The 19,376-nt window shown below is 41.3% G+C and overlaps 2 protein-coding genes across 5 annotated transcripts in view; both read left to right on the forward strand.

Moving 5' to 3' along the window:
- LOC107501156 (thioredoxin reductase 1, cytoplasmic) overlaps positions 1-19,376 on the forward strand; it is a 57,298-nt gene that overhangs the window by 12,718 nt on the left and 25,204 nt on the right. For 3 of the 4 annotated variants that reach the window (XM_036237379.1, XM_036237380.1, XM_036237381.1), the window contains exons 3-9: positions 4,245-4,579; positions 6,115-6,237; positions 7,650-7,722; positions 9,814-9,933; positions 16,550-16,692; positions 17,114-17,229; positions 18,638-18,863. In XM_036237379.1, coding sequence (XP_036093272.1) covers positions 4,277-4,579; positions 6,115-6,237; positions 7,650-7,722; positions 9,814-9,933; positions 16,550-16,692; positions 17,114-17,229; positions 18,638-18,863 — 1,104 coding nt within the window. In that variant the 5' untranslated portion in view covers positions 4,245-4,276. The remainder of the gene's footprint in view (positions 1-4,244; positions 4,580-6,114; positions 6,238-7,649; positions 7,723-9,813; positions 9,934-16,549; positions 16,693-17,113; positions 17,230-18,637; positions 18,864-19,376) is intronic. The other variant, XM_016127031.2, reaches the window with a different exon arrangement.
- Positions 4,748-6,010, forward strand: LOC107501132 (10 kDa heat shock protein, mitochondrial-like). Its single transcript, XM_036237236.1, has 2 exons — positions 4,748-4,769; positions 5,504-6,010. The coding sequence occupies exons 1-2, from the start codon at positions 4,748-4,750 to the stop codon at positions 5,839-5,841; spliced, it is 360 nt and encodes a 119-aa protein (XP_036093129.1). The 3' UTR covers positions 5,842-6,010.

The raw sequence follows: 19,376 nt of genomic DNA on the forward strand, positions 1-19,376 counted from the left end.
TTTACTTCAGATAAAGCTATAAATGCTTTTTTAAAAATTACCTGCAATTGTTTTAAAAAGTAATAGGCTTATTGGTGTTATTACTGAAAATTTGAGTTTTGAAAAAACAGTTTTTGAATGTGCAGCGAAGAAGCCTATAAGCTTCCTGATACCTATAGGAATTTAATCTTTGGTAGTGGTGGATTTTGCCATTAAGCATCATTTGGCAGGTGTATAAATGTTTTGCATAGCAGTAACGATAAACTTTCCTAAGTCTAGTGTGAAGTGGGGAAAGGAAATCCAGACTGAATGAATGACATCAATTTGAGTGGAGTCATATCCTGCATGTATTTGGTGGGGGAAAGGTTCTTCAGTAATAGTGGATGTTTTTAGCAAAAAATAGAAATTTCTCATGAAACTCTGCCAATTATTTTCTAAAGTAGCCATTCCTTTCCCTTTTTCATTTGAAGGAATGCTGATTCTTGTGTCTACCACCCTTTGATTTAGCAACTGTGAAAGCATCTTTTGGCCTCACTGATTCTCACATGAGTTCCTTGGGTTTTCCAGAGATTTGCTGTTCAAGGAAAAAATACTCTTAGTGAGAGCAAAAAGATTTTGCCTTAGTTCTTTACTCCTCACCAGACATGCCTTGTTCGATGCCTAGTGTCTTAACTAGGAGTATGTGAGACTCAGTGGTGGCCATGTTAATTTACTCAGCAACTATGCCTACTGTGCCAGGCGCTGCTCTAGGCCCTGGGGAAAAAGGGTAGAAAACGACCCAACTCTCATGAAATTTATATTTTGAAGGGCGTATTACTTTCCTATTGCTGCCGTAACAAATTACCATTTAATGGCATAAAACAACACAAATTTATTACCTTTTACAGTTCTTCAGTTCGGATGGCCAAAATCTTTTCTCTGGGCTAAAATTAAGATGTTCACAGAGCTCATTCCTGCTAAGGCTCTGAGGGGAGAATCTGTTTTCTTTTCAGTCTTTGGAGGCTGCCTGCGTTCCTTGATTCACAGTCTCTTCCTCCGTTTTTCAGAGCTGACTGTGGAGCCTCTTCTGTCTTTACATTTACTACTGTAAAGAAGTCTCCCTCTGCTGCTCTCATATCAGGATACTTGTGATGAAGTTGGGCCCGCTGGGATGATTCTGGAAAACCCTCGGTCTTTAAATCACATCTCTAAAGTCCCTTTTACAAGTGGTGAATTCACAGGTTCGAGGGATTCGGACCTCAGTGTTGGGGACCACTGTTCAGCCTATCACGGAGAGGGAGACAACAGCATCGCTGTTCATGATGGTTCCTCTGAGGAAAAACTGCTCAGATAGTGGTTGAGATGCCACCTCAGGGAGGTAAGGGAAGACCCCTGGAAGGAGGCATTTGAACGGAATCTGTTATAATTTGCCAGAATACTTGATTCAGAGTAAATGTTAAATATTACCTTTGCTCTAGATACTTTAGATGCATAATAGCCAGAGATCTAGATGATTAATTGTTCATGGAGAGTCAGCTTTCCTGCTCCTCCCTAGGGAAAGAGTGAAACAAGCATCTCTACTTTCCCGGGCAGGAAGATGATTCTTTGATTTGTACTCACCTCAGTATTACTGTTTGGTACTTCCCACCTAGCATTACACATCGACATTGACTCAATTTCCTTAGGCTAGGAGTTGGCAGCTTCTTTTCTGCAAAAAGCCAGATAGTAAATATTTTAAGCTTTGTGGGCCATATGACCTCTGCTGAAACTAATCAACTGTGCTGTTGTTGCCAAAACAGCAGTTATAGACTGTATTGAAGCAAATGGGCATGGCTGTTTTCCAGTAAAATTTTATTTGAATTTCATATCATTTTTATGTATTATGAACTATTACTCTAAATTTTTTCCTCATCATTTAAAAATGTTAATAACCATTATCGGCTCAGGGGCTATAAAATAGGCCTGCTGGATTTGCCTCATAGGCTGTAGTTTGACAACTCCTGTCATAGGCCTAGGGCCCAGTATCTTGTAGAAGGTGTGTAGCATTCAAACCACCATTTAGTGTTATTTCTTTGCTGACCCACAATCCTCCAAAGTACGAAGGGGCTTGAGCTTGAGGTACAACCCCATGTCAGCAACAGTGCAGTCAGATTTCAAAGGAAACAGGAAGTTGGGACCTGCTGAAGGTTATTTATCTCTGCAAACAAGGACCTAGGCAAGAGAATTTAAGGAACTTGCCCGAGTCACACGTAAGTGGCAAAGTCAGGTCCAGGTTTCAACCAGATCCAGACTTCTAACCTACTGTGCTGTTCCCTCTCGTACTTCAGTGTTTTTTCCACACTTTTATTTTTGTGGATGAAAAACTGAAACCCAGCCTCTCAGGATACATAAGAGATTAGGCACTAGCACCCAAGTCTTTTGTTCTGAAATGTTTTTGAACTTCACATACGTGCAAAGTTGGCATTCGTGATGCAGAGATGAAAGACAAGATGCCTGTCCTTGCAGAGTCGATGGGACTGTGCGATGATGCCAGTGGGGATCTCAGAGGAGGACCCAGCTTGGGCACTGTCAAGTAAAGGCTCCCAGCTAAATCTTGAAGGACGTGAAGGGGCTGGGGTAGAGCAGCCTGTGCTAATAAGTGCTCCCTGATAACTAACATGTGTGAATGGAGTTGAAAGAAAGAAAAGGAGAATGTTGTTTGGGAACTTTAGGGAGGCAGTGGAGGAAATGGGACTTATGGTGGAGTCTTAGAACTTGATACAAGAATCCTTTAAACCCTAAAGGAATGCTTTAGAAAGGGTACTGTGTTTGCACACATTGAGTAAAAACAAGATAACATCCTTCAGTCTGTCTATGTACTGGGTCAGGATTTGATAGGAAGAAGGCATTTCAAGTAGTTGAGGGAGGTGGGGAGGACAGGAGAGTGCAGGTCAGGTCAACGCGGGAACTCGCGAATAGTGGTGAGGAAACCGGTATAAATCTGTGCCCAAGGATATTAATCATGCTTCGAGGGAAAATAAAGATTACTTATTCTAATTTTAAAGAAATAGGCACACTTGAATTGCTTTCAGCATTGTTTTTACACACTGATTGTTTTGGGCCCTTTGCGGGGTCAGGCTGGGGAGTCTGGAGCAGTTTTACTGGGGTTGTGGGTGGGAGAAAGGAAAGAATAGCCAACATGTAGTAAGCCCAGCAAACACCTGCAGGTGAGGTGTTGTGTGTTTTATAACTTATGTCCTATAGCAGTGGTCCTCAGAGTGTGGTCTGGATTCCTCTGGGGGCCCCTGAGGCCCCTTCAGGAAGTCCTTGAGGTCAAAATTATCTTCATAATACTAAGTTGCTGTTTGCCTTTTTCACTCTCACTCTCTTGCAAGATATTTAATAGTTTAAAATATTAAACTTTTTCTTAGTTTTAATTTCTGATATACTAAATGTTAATAAATAAACCACATGAACCAAAACTCTTTGGGGTCCTAAGTAAATTAAGGTTGTAAAGGAATCCTGAGACGAAAAAGTTTGAGAACTCCTATATCAGCGACTGTGAGCAGCAGCCACTATTTCTAGCAGTTGGAATTGGAGGAGAAAGTGGGGAGCATTTTTCTCTTGTCTCTCCTTACCCCATCTGTGTGCTCCTTCCTTACACTGCCTGGGGAGCTGCCTTCTGCTGTCTTATTTATATTTCAGGTGGGAAACCACTTACCTGGAGCCGAATGACAGCAATTTCAGTTTTAAGTTTGATTAAAATGCGAAGGCATCATGTTTAGTTCTGAGGGTCAGCCGGATGCTTCTTACTGATTTTACAGTTGAAAATGTTCAGGCTCACTCAGAGCTTTCTTTGTAAAATCTGGGCGCTGATTGATGTAATTCGACTTTAACCTTGAACCATAAAAACCCAGGTCTGATACTGAATTTCAGTACAGAGCAGATTATAAACATAGTTGGGGAGAAGTATGTGGCTTTTCAGCATGACAATGCATTTTCTTTCTTTGTTCTAGTAGATATGTTGGGGGAGGGGATTATAAGAATGGGTGGTTTTCTTTTAGGCAGCCGGTGATCGGTGATCGTGGCACCATCTGGGTTAAGTACATGCAGATAAAATGCGGCCGAGATTAAAAATGGTTATTTTATAGAACAGCAGCTAGCTATATTTATTAGTTAATTCTCTCAAACCAGCAAGTCAGCCTTATGCTCTTCGAGGCCAAATAGAGAGTAACTTGTTATTTGAAGCTTATATTGATTCCTTGATCCAAATGGCTATTATCACCAAATTGTTTTTCCCCCCACAGTGCCTTGTATTGGAGGAGGAGCCTTTGCCATAATGCCAGTCGATGAATACTGGCTGTGTTTACCAGCCTCTCACGTTAGACCTTTTGTACAGACGGTCAGGGTGACGCAGTCGCGTCCCCATTGTTGCTGGCTTCCAGGTGTTCTCCCTTCCGTCCCTGAGCCATCGTGTGTACCCGCCGTGCTGCCACGGGGCAGCCACAGTGCCGCGCCTCCTCCTCCACCCTCCACCGCGCCCCCTTCCACACCCCAAACATCCTGTCCTGCTGACCCTAAGCTCTGCCTTTCATCCCCCACATCTGGTGGTAGTCAGGAGAAAAATGTACAGTCTAGGCGGGTAAGTTTGGAGGCTTTTTTTATATTAAGGTTAAAACCTGATTTTTAGAAAACATTTTTTTTTTGGTGATTGTTAACTTTTCTAGTCATTGTCTCATCTTAGCACAGATTGTTGTTTTAATAAAAGGTAATGTTAAGTATATCACCAAAAACGGTGTTCAAAGCTAATATGAAATGTGTATCTTATGGGTGTAAAAACTAGGGGAACAAAATGATTTTAAACTGAGAAGTCTAACACTTATAAAGCCTGTCACATACCAAGTACAAGGAAACTACTAAATATAATAGGACACTTTGTGCATAGGTAGATTTAAAAAATGAGTTTTACAGAGTGCCCACTTTCCTTTTTTCTTGCTTATTTAAAATGTACTGCAAAAACAGAGACTTTTACATTTAACTTTTCAAGCAGGTGTATGTCAGTTAATGATTTTGTTTTGAATTATTCGATTTTATGCCTTACCTCAACAGTGCAGAAAAATCTTAAATATTTGGCTAATCTCTTTCAATTGCTATTTACCAGGCCCCTACCTTAATCTGAAACCTTAGTCCACTCATAATTCTCTACCTTTACTAGAAAGTAAAGATGATTGCCAAGTTGTATTGATAGCTCTGTTAAAAACATATGGTACAGATGTTTTAAAAACGTAATTTAGAACCTGGTTTAAAAGTCCAGAAAGAAAGGGCTGATCAAACTTAATTTAGGCCGAAGTTGACTTTGTTGGGCCATCAAGACCTTACTTATGTGAAAGTACTGTCTGTCTGAACACTTCAGAGTAGCAATCTGCAATGCGATAAAGTTGCCCATTTCCCTTTGTGTACTGTGGTAGAAATCAAACCACTTTTTTTTTTTTTTTTGGAAAATTCCTTTTGATTTTCTTTAAGGAAAGGTTTTCTTAAAAACCTCTTCTGGAAAAGTCACAGTGAGTCCCGTGTGTGCCAGAGGCCCCCAGGGCCCAGGCAGGATGGGCATTTAGAAAGTTTCTTTCCCTCTTTGACCGAGTTTTAGTTGAAAGGAGTGCTGGGGAAACTTTAACCAAAGGAGGCATTATGCTTCCAGAAAATTCTCAAGGAAAAGTATTGCAAGCAACAGTAGCAGCTGTTGGATGGGGCTCTGAAGGAAGAGGTAGTAGAGAGATTCAACCAGTTAGTGTGAATGTTGGAGGCAAAATTCTTCCAGGATATGGAGGCACCAAAGTAGTTCTAGATGACAAGGACCTTTTCTTATTTAGAGATGGCAACATCCTCGGAAAGTATGTAGACTGACATAAATCACTATTGAAATCGCACCCTGTGAAGCTGCTGCCCATTCCACTAAAGTTCTGAAATCTCATCCTATGAATAATTTCCATGTCTCTTTTATAATAAATTATTTCCAAAACTAATGACAGTCAATGTCTCTTAAAATTTATTTTCACTGTACTGATATAAACATTTCCAAATAAAAAAATGTGTAAATGAAAAAAAAAAAAAAAAAGCTCTTCAGACATTGCTGCTTTTAAGTTAAATTCTTTCCCTCTCATTATTTTTCTTTTTTAGGCTTATCAAGAGGGCAGACTGCAAAAGCTACTGACAATGAATGGCTCTGAGGATCATCCCAAGTCCTATGATTATGACCTCATCATCATTGGAGGGGGCTCAGGAGGACTGGCAGCTGCTAAGGCAAGGGTCCTCGTGTGTTTCTGGCTTGTGACAGTCCTCCAGGTTCTCTGCGGGATTTGTTTGAGCCACTCTTGTGCCTTTTTGCGCATTAACTTGGATAGGAGACGTTAAGGGACCACCACTACATATACCATATTTCCAGGTCGAACCTATATGTTCTTTGGATGAAAGTACTGGGTGCAGTGTTTTGGGACACATTTTCATTCATTTAGGTTTGTTCGCTTTTTCAAAGATAATGAAGTTGTAAGGAAATGGTTTGAAATTAAATAAATATATTTTAAATTTTTTATAAATATTAATATTTGTGTTTTTTCCCCAGCGTGCTAATTTCCCCTATTCACAACTCCTCCTCCTCAATAGAAATATGGAGAGCAGTTGGATTTCTTAAGCTTGGTAAAGATCATTTCCCTCCTGTGCGTATGAAGTGAGCTAAGAGAAGAACCACTAACTCTGTGTCCTGGGGGTGATGGGTAGAGAATATATAAATGGGAGCTTAGGAGTGAGGCCCCTGGCCAGGAACTGGGATGCATTTTCCATGTGTGAAGGGGACCCTGGAACTCTTCCTGAGGAGTTTCTTATAAAAGATGAGGTGCTTATACTCCCCTAAGGTGTAGCTTATGGTGAATCAGTAAATGTAGATTCAAATGAACCTGCTCAAATGAGGAGCAGGACAATGTCTGCTGTCAAGCAGTGCTTTGCCGTAAAGGACTCAGGACTAATACCAAATACATGTATTTTACTGTCACGATGGTGGTTTTGAGGACACAGAGCCTCATTCCTTTCAGATAACCTTTCAAGGTCTAGTCGCCGGCACACAAAGCGTATTCTCTGAGAATGATGAGGGGTCCTCTGCACAGTGAACTTCTGACCGTTGTTATCGCTCTCCTAGAATAGATTTGAAAACCTTATAGACACTAACAGCCTTGTCATTGGCACCACACTTGCAAATTTAAAGAAATTTGACAGTTTCAGAAGAAAAACTGCTTTAATATTCTGTGTTGAAACTGAAATAAAACTTAAAAGTACTTTAAAAATATTACCTTATAGGACACAGGCTGAATCAAGGGTCATTGACTGTCAGTAAATCTGTTTTGCTGGCTGCTTACCACTTGCTTAGAAATGGCATGTATTTTTCTTATTATTGCTTAATTTCTTACTTACTGTTGGAGTGGAATTGTATAAGAAGATTCTAGGATTTCCAGCTGATGGACAATTCTACAACTGTAATCTGCAATTTTTTTAAAGCTGCCCTTATGACTATCACTTAATTTTTATCTCAAATTTGCACTAATTGTCCTGGCATATGAAAAAGCCCAGGTATTAATAACTGGCTATGCTTTAGGCATTATAGCTTAATAATGCAGTCTATCATGATAACCCTTCCAACTCATTTTAATAATTTTATTTTCTAGGAGGCAGCCAAATTTAACAAGAAGGTGATGGTACTGGATTTTGTTACTCCAACCCCTCTCGGAACTAGATGGGGTAAGCTTTTAAAATATTTTAGAAGTGAATTTGTAGGAGCAGATTTTTCTCTGCTATTGATTTAAGTGGCTCCTAAGACCCAAATTAAAAACAAACAAATAAAAAAACCCATGTACCTCTTTTACTCGTGCTGATTGTTAAAAGAGGGACTCCAGTTAAATTGAAAAATTAGGTTCTTTGGCACAGAGTCAAGATAATACAAAACCTCTACAGCTGTTACTGGCTAAATATTTCTATAACCTAGTATACTTAGGGATTTAATAATGAAAAGTTTAAACTCTTTATTTGTGAATATCTGTTTTAAATCTACCTTCTACATTCAGCAGGAACTGGAATCACATACCTTAATGGGTAGCTCTTGCTTCTTTTGAGTCTTGGTGAATTGTGTGTTCATTTCTCATTTATTTAATGAGTATTTACTGAACACTAATTATGAACCTGGGCTGTGGGAATATAGCAGCCAACACAGTAGACATGGATTTCCTGCCCTTGTGGAGTTTATTCATGTTCTAGTAGGAAGACCAAAAAGAAGCAAGAACTTTACAAATTGTGCCAAGTGGTACTAAAAACATTATGTGGTGTAATAGAGAGAAACTGGGTGAAGAGTTCAGCTTCGAGGAGATTTGAAGGAAGGTCTCTGAAGAATTGGCATTTAGATGAGGCCAAAGGAGTAAGAATGGACCAGCTATGCTAAAAGCTGAAGAAGCTTATAGGCATCATTTCTCTGGCTTTCTCACAGAACAGCACATACAAAGGCCCTGAGGTAGGCAAGAGCCCTTCGTGGTTATGGTGTGGGGTAGCAGAAGCTGGAGGCAAGATTGGAGAGGAAGGCAGGTGTCAGAGTGAACAGGTGGGTCCCTGGATGAGGAATTTAGATCTAATCAAAGCTTAATGGGGAGGCTTTGAGGATGGGAGTAATGTGATCTGTAAATTTTATCAAGATGCCTTAGGTGGTAGAGGAATTAGAAGGCAAGAAGCAGGAAGTCTAGATAAGACAGTATCACAATTTCCAATTCATCCATTCAGCAGATATTTATGAGGTGTCAGTTTTGTGTCTGGCACTGTTTTTGTGATGCGCATAGCCCGTCTGGCCTGTGGCGCTTACACTCCACAGTGACACTGGTAGCATTCTCCTCAGAGGGCTTATGTTTCCTGAGCTGTGAAGTCCACTACCATCTTGCATTCATTATACTCATGCCATTTTATTCACCTCCCCACCTGCCTAAATTTAGTTCTTATAGAGACAGCTGTCACTATGCTCTTTAAAGTCAGTCATGCTAAACCTTTTTTTTTTCTTTTTTTGTCATGAATCCTTTTGTGAGAATCAGCGAAAGCTGAAAGCCGTTCATGTATTGAGGCCTGCGCAGGTCCCAACCTGTCTGTGGTTTGGGGTTGCTATCTGCCTCATAAAGCAAAATAGAGGATTTGTCTTCTGGGAAGACAAAGTTGTCTTCTTCTCTGAAAAAGCCTCTTACAGGGTTGGCTTTGGCATCTGCCAGGAATAAGGGGGCAGAGGTCGGGGCCTCATGAGTCTGGGTTTTCGGTTAAAGTGGAGAGAGGAGACAGTGGTTATAACCAGAGAGTCTAGAGTGGGGCGTAGTCACCTCCAGAACTTGTCACTATTAACTGCGACAGTCAGAGATGTGGTCTCCTTAATAATGCAGTTTAAAAAACGTTCACATACACCGCATTTTATATGAAGTTCCAGACCCAGCGCAGTCCAGATATGCCCCGCTTCACAACCCCTTTGTCAGGTAGTTCTCATCGTAGACTGAGTGCCAGGTCTAGGGCCGTGCACGAAGCGGAATTTCAGTTTCTGGCATCTTCATCAGCAGTCAGCTAATGTTGAATCTTAGAAGTATGTGGAAATTGTGGCAATCTCATTTTTGTTTTGTTTTAGTCACTGTGTTTGGTATGTAAGACTCTCTGACCTTAGAAATGTCACAGGACTTAGATATAAATTTGTGTAAATGGTATTGGCTACATTAGGCAAGTAAATTATGATGGTTCATAGAATAGTAACAGTCACGGACCTTTCCCTTTGAAGGATCATAAAGCAGGCTGTAAACTGATTTGTCAATGTCGTTACAGGTCTCGGAGGAACATGCGTGAATGTGGGTTGCATACCAAAAAAACTGATGCACCAGGCAGCTTTGTTAGGACAGGCCCTGCGAGATTCCCGAAACTACGGCTGGACCGTCGAGGAGACAGGTATGGGTGGGGGGCGCTGTGTTTCCGTTTGTGCTTTTGGGGGTTCGAGCTGTGATATTGCAATACACCATTCATTTTTACGAGACTAGCAATAACCTGGAAGTTGTTTTTATTGTTTACATTTTTAATGGATAAAAATGACTTCAGTTACCCTGTGTCAGCTAGCTATGTAGCTATCATAGATAGAACAGGCATCGCACTTGGAGTATCTTTATTTAATAGAGATCTAGAATTTTTACAAATAAATTCTCATAACTATAGAGTTTCATATGGGAGTACAACTTACATTTGCTTTTCTTTGAAGTCATTGCATTTTTCTCTTGCTCCAAAGAAATCTGTTTCATGAGCTGCTATTTTTGGGGTTGGAGGGATGGTTTGTTTGTTCGTTGAAAAGAGGATTATTTGTTGTATTAAAAATATTTAATGTGCCTTAGAAGCCCTAGAAAAGTTGAAGAGGAATTTGTTGACTTTAGAAACTAGATTGTGTTACCTGCTAGAAGAATAATAGGCCTGGCATAGCTTCTTGGCTAATTAGTAACCTAGGTCACTATGTCCTTGAAGGGCGACACTCCAGCCCCTGTCTGATTTTAGTTTTGAGATCTATGGGGTATGCGACATTTGAGGGAAAATCTTAACATGTAAACTACTGACAGGCCACCTCCAAACTTATTATTTACTCCCGTATCTGAATGCCTACCAACCACGTCTGCCATGAGCATACTCTTTCCCTTCCTGGAAGCCTGCGGTTGTACCTGCTGACAATAGAGTCTCCCTTCTATTAATTTATTAGACTTCTTAGTGGACATTTTAGAAATTCTGCGATGAAGTTATAGAATATTACTATTCGTGTGCCTACTATTTGCACTTGAGTCTGTGTTGGGACAATATAGAGATAAATAATATAATTCATGTAGGTACACAGATTCTCTTATTGTTGATATAGTGATTCATTGATGTACATACCAAGTAGCGTGGGAGCCTGGAGGTGGAATTGGAACATGTGGTTTAAAAGGTGTTGTGTCCTTGACAATCAGCAGAGGAGAGAAAGGCCACTTCATTTAGGCAGTGAAAAGAGAATGAGTAAGATACATACTTGAAGAATAGCAAATATTCTGGTGTGTCTGGAGCCTGCGTGTGTGAGGAACATGTATGAGGAGTGGGTGTGAGGACTGGCGCTGTGGGCCGAGCACCCCGGGCGGTGTGAGAGAATGGTAGTAGGAGGGACGTGTAGACTAACTACCCAGCTGCACAGTTTTACTGAGGGCAGGTTGGAACAGATGCTTGTAAATACTTCCTTTCATGGCTCTGGGTATAGTAGCAGGAAGAAAATGGGGAGAGAGGGTCAAGACCAGAGCTACAGCAGACAGGAAGCTACCATCTTCCCCCGCTCCTCATTCCAACCTCCCGCCAGCATCATGTGGATTCATTTAGGTACTGCAGGTTAGGATTGATCATCTTCTATTATCCTTTATTCTCCATCCCATCTCTGTTCCAGTGCCTGTGTAACTCTGCTGTTCCTGGAGGGAGATCCTGTTCCTCCCATTTGTCAGACAAGGAAACAAGCTCTAGGAGGTGAAGTAGTTCACCCATTTTGTAGCCAAGAAATCAGTGGCACTAGGATTTAAACTAAAGCATTTTTGACTTTGAAGCACATGGGGTTTCTACCACGGGCCGTCTCCAAGCCATGCTGGCTTCAGTGGCCATTCCTTTGTAGGACCAGAGCTTCAGGAGCTGTTCTAGGAGCAGGCACACACAGAGAGTTTTCGCCATGGTTATGAGTGTGTGCCTTTCCTTACTATGCTCTCCACAAAAGGGGCAAGTTATATATGTAATCCATCGGCCACGTTCCATTTCTCTTCTGTGCCTTTGGGAGGAAAACATAAAACTACCCATTTTATTTTCCCTCCTCCCCCAAATGATTTCACACATACTCTTTACCACAGTTCACAGTGGGACTTTTTTCCCAGTTATATAGGGTTAACTTCTCACCGTAGTCTTCCTGAACCATTAAAGTGTGGGTTAGTGCAGAACATGGACCGGGACACAGATTCTGACTTTGTTGTTTACCGCCTGTGCGATGAGGATTAAATACAATAAAATACCTGCCACTTGACAAATGTTAGTTTTTGTCCTTTCCTCTTTTTAATTCTTTCATCAGGGTTTCAGTAAATTGGAGTAGCTTCAGCCAAGCACTTTTCTTGGTTCTTTGTTTAATGCGTTGTAGAAAAACATTTATAGATGTTATAGGAAGTTTATATTTGAAACAAGTTTGTTCCCTCTTACAAAGAAGGACATTCAATAAGAATATTAATCTGAAGAAGTCTAGGATTAGTTGGAAAAAGTAAGGTTGTTCCAAGCAGATTTTGATTAATGCAGCTTTATAATTTCCATTGCCCGTCTTATTTATAGTGAATGCCACTGGCCCGTAAGTCTCGGTAAGTTAATATTGCTGGGGAGGTATAACTTGGCATCATAAAATTTTTATTCATTCATGTAGGGTCTAGTACAAAAATTGTGTCGTACTAGTCGATGTTAGCTTTAAACTACCACTCGTATGCACAGCGAAGTCAGTGGGACAGAATTGCTTAATTTGGTTAGAAATGTAGGAATAGTGGGTCTTTAGAATCTTAGAAAAGTAAGACGTAAGTACAGGCCTCTGCCAAATGTGAATTTTATTAGCAGGCCAACTAGGTATAATTTTAATAAATTCAGTAATCGGGTGGGTGACGAAATATAACTTAGTGAATTAACAAATATTCTTTCCAGTAAAAGAACATCTCTGTAGCTGCTATGTAATAATAATAAGCACTGGTTACGCTTATTTATTTCTAAATTATGTACTAGGGAATGAATAAACATACAGTGACCTGAGGTGACAAAGAGCCACTACTTGCACAGTCACATCTTCACTTTAAAACCCGCAGAAGATTCTTGAATTTCATCGGATTTTGAAACTCGGACCAAATCACAGTTGTCTCATGTGTCTATCCTGACAGAAATTATTTATCCAACTAATTTTATTTACCTTTACCTTTTTTGTGTGTTTCTCCCCGTTTTCCAGATTTTAAGGTAGAAATACATAGTTTTCTTTTTTTATTATACCTTCCACCTCGGGTACTGGTTAGCAGTAGTCCCAAGACTTTGACGAGAGCTGTTGAAGAGCTGTGCCTTCTAGTTACATCCCTTCACTCCTCCCACCCAAAAAAAGCCTCATGGTTTGTTTTTTGTGATCATTGATTTTTCTCATTCAGCCTTGGGCCTTCTGAAGCAAGCTGTGGCCTGGCTGTGAGAACCAGACCTGGGCTTCGTGGGCGTGGCCGGCATCGTGGGCGTGGCCCGCCTCGACTGCCAGGACCCACCCCTGAGGGAGCAGTGACTACCTCCCTCCTTTTAATGCTAAAATGATTGTGGTGAAACTTAAGCGGAGTTTATGTATTAGATCTTAGAAGAGGAAAGAAACTTGGAGGTGTATTTTTCAAATGTGAAACCCCTAGAGGCTGCTCCATGTTCCCAACAGATAAAGCCTAAGGCTTATTTTGCATTTTTCTAGTAAGGCACATCTAATCTCATGTCCTTCACCAAAGAACCATGTTCCAGTTTTTCGGGGAAGGCTGTCTTCTCTGACGCTGCAAAGAGCTCCAAGTGTGATGAGGGAGGAAAGGGACCTGGACCAGGCAGCACAGCTGGCTCTGCCTGGTGACGGGGGAGCGACAGGTCAGGCACTCCACCTGCGATTGGCCCCAGGCTCCAAGTTCCAGATGAAGAATGTGCAGAGAAAGTCTCAAGCCTTAAAAAATAATAAAATTACTTGAGCTCAGGCTTGTAAACTGGATGAATCGGTCCTTGCTGAAAGCTTTATAGGATTTATATTTTTCAGATTTCTCTACTTGAGTTCTCCTATGCTCAATTAATTGTGCCTTTAAAATATTAAGCATTCGGGACGTTTTTGGATCCCGTTTTCATTCCAGAGGAAGCAGGATCATTGGTGCGCAGTGGGGGGCTCGCAGTTTGGGGTGCGTACTCCTGTCGCACCTGACATTTCACATCCAGTGTGCCTGTGTCTGCGAGTTAGCGCGAGGCCCCGGGCCAGTCATCCATCCTTCGTTTTCTGTGTGTATAGTGGAAGTAATTCGTGCCCCTGCAGGTGTTTTGAAGTTCATATGAGAAGGTGCACTGAAGACATTAAAGATCCTAGGTGGTTCTGCTAGTCTGATGACCGTGGCCTGGCTCTCTGTTGTGGGCTGAGGGGCAACAGAGAGATGGCGCTTGTGATCCAGATGCTGTGGTGGGCAGAGAGGCACACCCAGGTGGAACACAAATCCTGCCTGGCCATCTAGAGTCTAGTTTCCAGAGGCTTAGCATTGGATTACCAATGGTAGACCAGACCAGGGGACTCAGGAGGCCTTGGAGAAGTGCTGCGGCTATGCCAGCAGATGGGCTGCGTGTGGGGATGTGGACTCTCAGGAAATATTTGGGAATGCAGGAAGGGGGAAGATTTGGGCATTACCAGAAGGCGGGGCAGCCCTAGAGAACTGGGGTTCCAGGTATATCACTACTCCTAGCAGCTACCACCAGTAGTATATAAAGTAGGAATTTGGATTTTACAAGACCAGAAACTCAATCCTCAGAACGGAATGCAAGGTCAGGGCCATCGGAGCAGCTGGAATGGCTTGATGTTGAATCCCACACTGATGGGTGGAACCTTTAAATTCCTTCTGCCTGAGCGTAATCACACCAGAGGTTGGGGGTGGCTGGGGTTGGCTGCCAACTGTACCAGAGGATGAAGGGACTTTGGTGGAAATGGGGTTTGAGGAGTTTGGAAATCAGGTGAGGTCTGACAGGCTTTAACCGTATTCAGATTTGCAGGAGGTTTAATCAGTGAAAGAACTGAATTTATCGGTGCTATTATTTAATCTCAACTCTGTCTTTTAGAACGTGGTTTCTCCTGTATGATTAGCAGAAGATAATTCACTTAGTAGTTCTACAACTATAAGATTTCAGAAGTGAAGCCTCCCTGTGATCTAGTTCCTTGTTTCTCTGTGGGGGCGTCATCGGCACGTTTGGCTGGACAGCTCCTAGTTATAAGGAACTGTTACGAAGGATATTTAACGTCACTGGCCCTTGGCCTCCTGTCACTATGTCAAACCAACATCACCACCAATAAGATGATGTCTGGGATTTGCTTTAAATATTCTAGTTTTAAAAAAAGAGGCATATGAAGCGAGATAGGTAAAGTGTTGGTAATTGCTGTAGCTAGATGATTGGCATGTGGGGGTGAGTTACATGTGCCAGTGGAATTCTCTTTCCATTCCTGGTGGAGAAACAGTGAGTTCTGCCTCTTCTTTTTATAGTGGTGGCAGGTGGATACCAGACCCGTGGTCTGGTCCGGGCAGCATCCCCTACTCCCCCACCCCCCAGCACCTAGTCCTCCTGGCGTCCCCCACCACAGTGGCTTCTGCAGGCACTGAAAACAGAGCTGGAACCGACCTCTCCAGGTTTGCTCCAGTCCTAACATGTTACAATTCTATGAATCGAATACCTGTGATCTGTTCTCTAGGACGCCACAGAGCAGTTGTCGTGCCGTCGTTCCCACCTCCAGAGGCCGGCCGTTTGGCTTTCAAAGACTTGATTTCACCACTTAGTGTTGCAGAGCTCCTTAACCCTGAACCTGAGAACTCAGACTCCTCGTTTCTGTGACAGAGGCTTTCAGTATATGTTGATTCTCTTGTCCTTCTTTTCAAAGCGCAGCTTCCCCAGAACCTGCCTTCTTCCTACCACCAACGTATATTATATCTCTATCCTGTTTTTTCTTAGTCATTGATAAGTTATTAATGAATGACATTAATTAATATTTTAATATGCATTGAAATTTAATACCATATTAGTACCTCGATTCAGAAGATTAATTTTCATAGAATTTTAAAAAACCTCCCTGTCTTTGGTGAGATGAGGATTTGTGGGGCAATGAGACAGACTCTTAAATTTTCAGTCTAGACCAGGGATCAGTAAACTGTGTGAAGCGCCAGAGAGTAAATATTTTAGGCTTCATGAGCCATATGGTCTCTGTCACCACTATTCAACTCTGCCATCGTAGCATGAAAGCAGCTCTAGATAATAAGTAAATAAATGATTGTGGGTGTATTTCAATAAGACTTTATTTATAAAAATGGTGATGGGCTGGATCTAGCTCGAGGGGCCTCAGTTTGCAGCCCCTGTTATCAGGTTGGTAATGACAAACCTGTCTACATCAGAGTCCCTCGGGGATTATTACAAATACAGAGTCCTAGGCCTGACCATACCTTGTCAACCCAGCAATCATTATTTATAATCCAAAGTAAAATTCCTGTTCATTTCCAGATAAAGAAGAAAAGAAGTCGTGAATGGTTATTTTTGTCTTAAAAATTGCCAGGAAGCCTTGCATTCTTTAGTATTATGGTGGTTTTCTAAAAAGGAAAGACTATTTGAAGGTGAAAAGTGGTTTTTGTGCTTGAAATGAAGGACTTGCCCTTTTTAACTAAAAACTCTTGCCCTTTGTATTTCCTGTGAATAGTTACCGAGAAACCATCTTTGCCAGGCCGTTGAAAAGCTCAACATTATGTCTTCTTTTCTTGTGCAGTTAAACATGACTGGGATAAAATGACAGAAGCTGTACAGAATCACATCGGCTCTCTGAACTGGGGCTACCGGGTGGCTCTGCGGGAGAAAAAAGTCACCTATGAGAATGCGTATGGGCAGTTCGTTGGTCCGCATAGGATTAAGGTAATGGTGTGACAGCCTGAGGAGCTTTTTTTGGTTTGTTTGTGTAAAGCTGTGGTTTGGAGGTTGGGGAGGAAAAGAGAAAGTGATTATCCTAATAAAAGTAACAGCCCCTGTGACCCAGAGTGTCCAGTGTGGCGATCTTTGCCGTCACATCTTATGGGGCTTGCTTTTGTGGTGTGGTAAAGGGTAAGAGTACTGGGTTTGGAGCCGGATTACTTGGATTTGAGTCTTGGCTCTGCCTCTTAACTAGCATTGTGACCTTGGGCAAGTCCTTACTCAAAGTCTTAATATCTCTTGCATTTACCAAATTTTTATGAGGATTGAATCGGACAGTGTGGTGAATGGCCTTTTGTTAACTGTGGAGTTTACAATTCTGTGGGATAACAACTTACTCAACACTGTCATATTGGTTTCTTTGTAGGCAACAAATAACAAGGGCAGAGAAAAAATTTATTCAGCCGAGAGATTTCTCATTGCTACTGGCGAAAGGCCGCGTTACTTGGGCATCCCTGGTGACAAAGAGTACTGCATCAGCAGGTAAGGGCAACATTGCAGGGAGAAAAGAGAAACCCATTGTGGATTTAATGCTTTTGCTTTTTTCTTCAAACCCATTTAGTCCATTTCCTGGAACTCTGCTTTTTTCTTTTTCTTTTTTGCTAAAAGTGGCAGGCTTGGGAAAAAGAGAAAGGAAAAATTATTTTAGACAAGAACATTGTAGAAATTCAAAACTATAAACATTAGTCATGTCACCACCCAGAGTCAACCTTACTGCTAACATATAGATGTATGTTTAAATTTATATTTGTATTTGAAATGTATGTGAGTATATAGTATAAATGTATAACAGAAAACCAGATGGATGTTCACAAACATTTTATAAAATGATACACACACACACACACATTTTTTTTTTCCCCCCAAAACTAAGGTCATCTATTACCTTACTCTTAAACACTTGCAATGCGGACACTAATGCAGACCATTAGATTTATCAAAGTAGTCACTATTCATTGTCATTCAACCGGTTAATGTCCATGCATATGGACCTTCTGAAATAACTGAGTCTAGCAGGAAGGTTTTGTTACGTGATTTATGTTTGCCCATCAAGTGATAATACTGGTAACATTGTTGTGGAGGTATTTTTAATCATGAAGACATTAAGACAGATTGTTGATAAATATGTCCCTCTTGGATACTTTTTTCCCAGGAGTTTCTGATTGTGTTATAAATTACTCTTTTAGGCCCTTTTTGTATGCGTGAAGGGTAGGAATATGATTTTTTCCCTTTGTGCCACATATAGGGGCAGCTCAGACGGCTGTTGTGTTCTTTGTTATTTTGAATAGGTTCCCTTCTCGTATTTAAAAAAGTTCATTTCCTAACAGTGCTTTTGTGATATCTAGCACATCTTGTATGTTCTTCACTTGACTAGAAGATTCTGTCAGGTTTTACTTTTTATAGTTGGCTTTTATATTACAAAAACAGTGTGTTGAAAGTTTCTTCCCATTCTTCTTCCCACTCTTGATAATTGGTGTTCCAGAGAAGAAGAAGGAACAGACTTTCCACCTTGTAGAGTGCGGAGTGGTGGGAAGGGTGAGGGCAGGGGTTTGGGTTTGCGAAGGTACGATATTAAACACACTGGTGGGGAATCGTTCTAAATGGTTCCGAGCCCTTCTGTTTGCCTGTGAGCTGGACTGCTGTCAGGAGTTGCAGGGTCTGCGCGTGTGGCCACGGGAGCCTGCACTATTCCCCGAGCAACTGGGTGGGAAGAGAGAGAGGGAGTGTCTAAGACATAGTGAAAACGTCTCGTGTGTTCTGTGTGCAGCTAGTTGAATGTTTTCAATCTTCAAAGTGTCTTTTTCATCAGAGAGTAAAAATACTTACTTTGATTTGGTCATTATTCACATATGAACATTTTCTTTCTTTTTTCAAAAAAATTTCTTTTCAGCGATGATCTTTTCTCCTTACCTTACTGCCCGGGGAAGACCCTGGTGGTTGGAGCATCCTACGTTGCTTTGGAATGTGCTGGATTTCTTGCTGGCATTGGTTTAGATGTCACCGTTATGGTGCGGTCCATTCTCCTTCGAGGGTTTGACCAGGACATGGCCAACAAAATTGGTGAACATATGGAAGAACACGGTGTCAAGTTTATAAAACAGTTCGTGCCAATAAAAGTAAGTGGATTGTCTGTTAAATACTCGTGTTAAAAGTCAGGAGAGAGTTGGGTGGATGGTGGAGGCATCCTTTCAGCATCATGAGCCAGTAGGGTTGCTGTAATTCCTCAGTCGTGCCATACTGGGGTATAAGCTTGTGTCTGCCTGCCACTCGAATAGCTCTGTTCTTATTTGCAGATTAATAATTTCTTCAGTTCTGTCGTAATTTTCTTACCTTTGATTCTCTTCTGTTTAATGCTTCTCTTTATGCGTTCCTTTATTTTCTCTTGTCTGTTATACTGTGATGCTTCATTCATACCAGTGATTTAAATAAGTGTTTAAGACTAGACTGATTTTAAAACTTTCCATAAGACATTTCTCTTTGGTGTACACTTAAGTCAATAGATGCACTGTATTATCCTGGCTTCCCTGAAGACCATTATCTAATTTTGTTATGTGGGCTGGCCCTTTTTTGCTAATTTAATCTTCTTTTGAAAAGGCCGAATGATATGCCAGGTCATACTGGGATTCGTT

This window comes from Rousettus aegyptiacus, unplaced genomic scaffold (assembly GCF_014176215.1).
Source record: "Rousettus aegyptiacus isolate mRouAeg1 unplaced genomic scaffold, mRouAeg1.p scaffold_m13_p_2, whole genome shotgun sequence".
NCBI classification, from domain to species: Eukaryota; Metazoa; Chordata; class Mammalia; order Chiroptera; family Pteropodidae; genus Rousettus; species Rousettus aegyptiacus.

Coding starts and splice junctions, on each gene's coding strand:
- LOC107501132 (XM_036237236.1), top strand. CDS start 4,748: ATGAAATGTGTATCTTATGGGT. Junction 4,770..5,503: donor GAAATGTGTATCTTATGGGT/GTAAAAACTAGG, acceptor AGTCACAGTGAG/TCCCGTGTGTGCCAGAGGCC.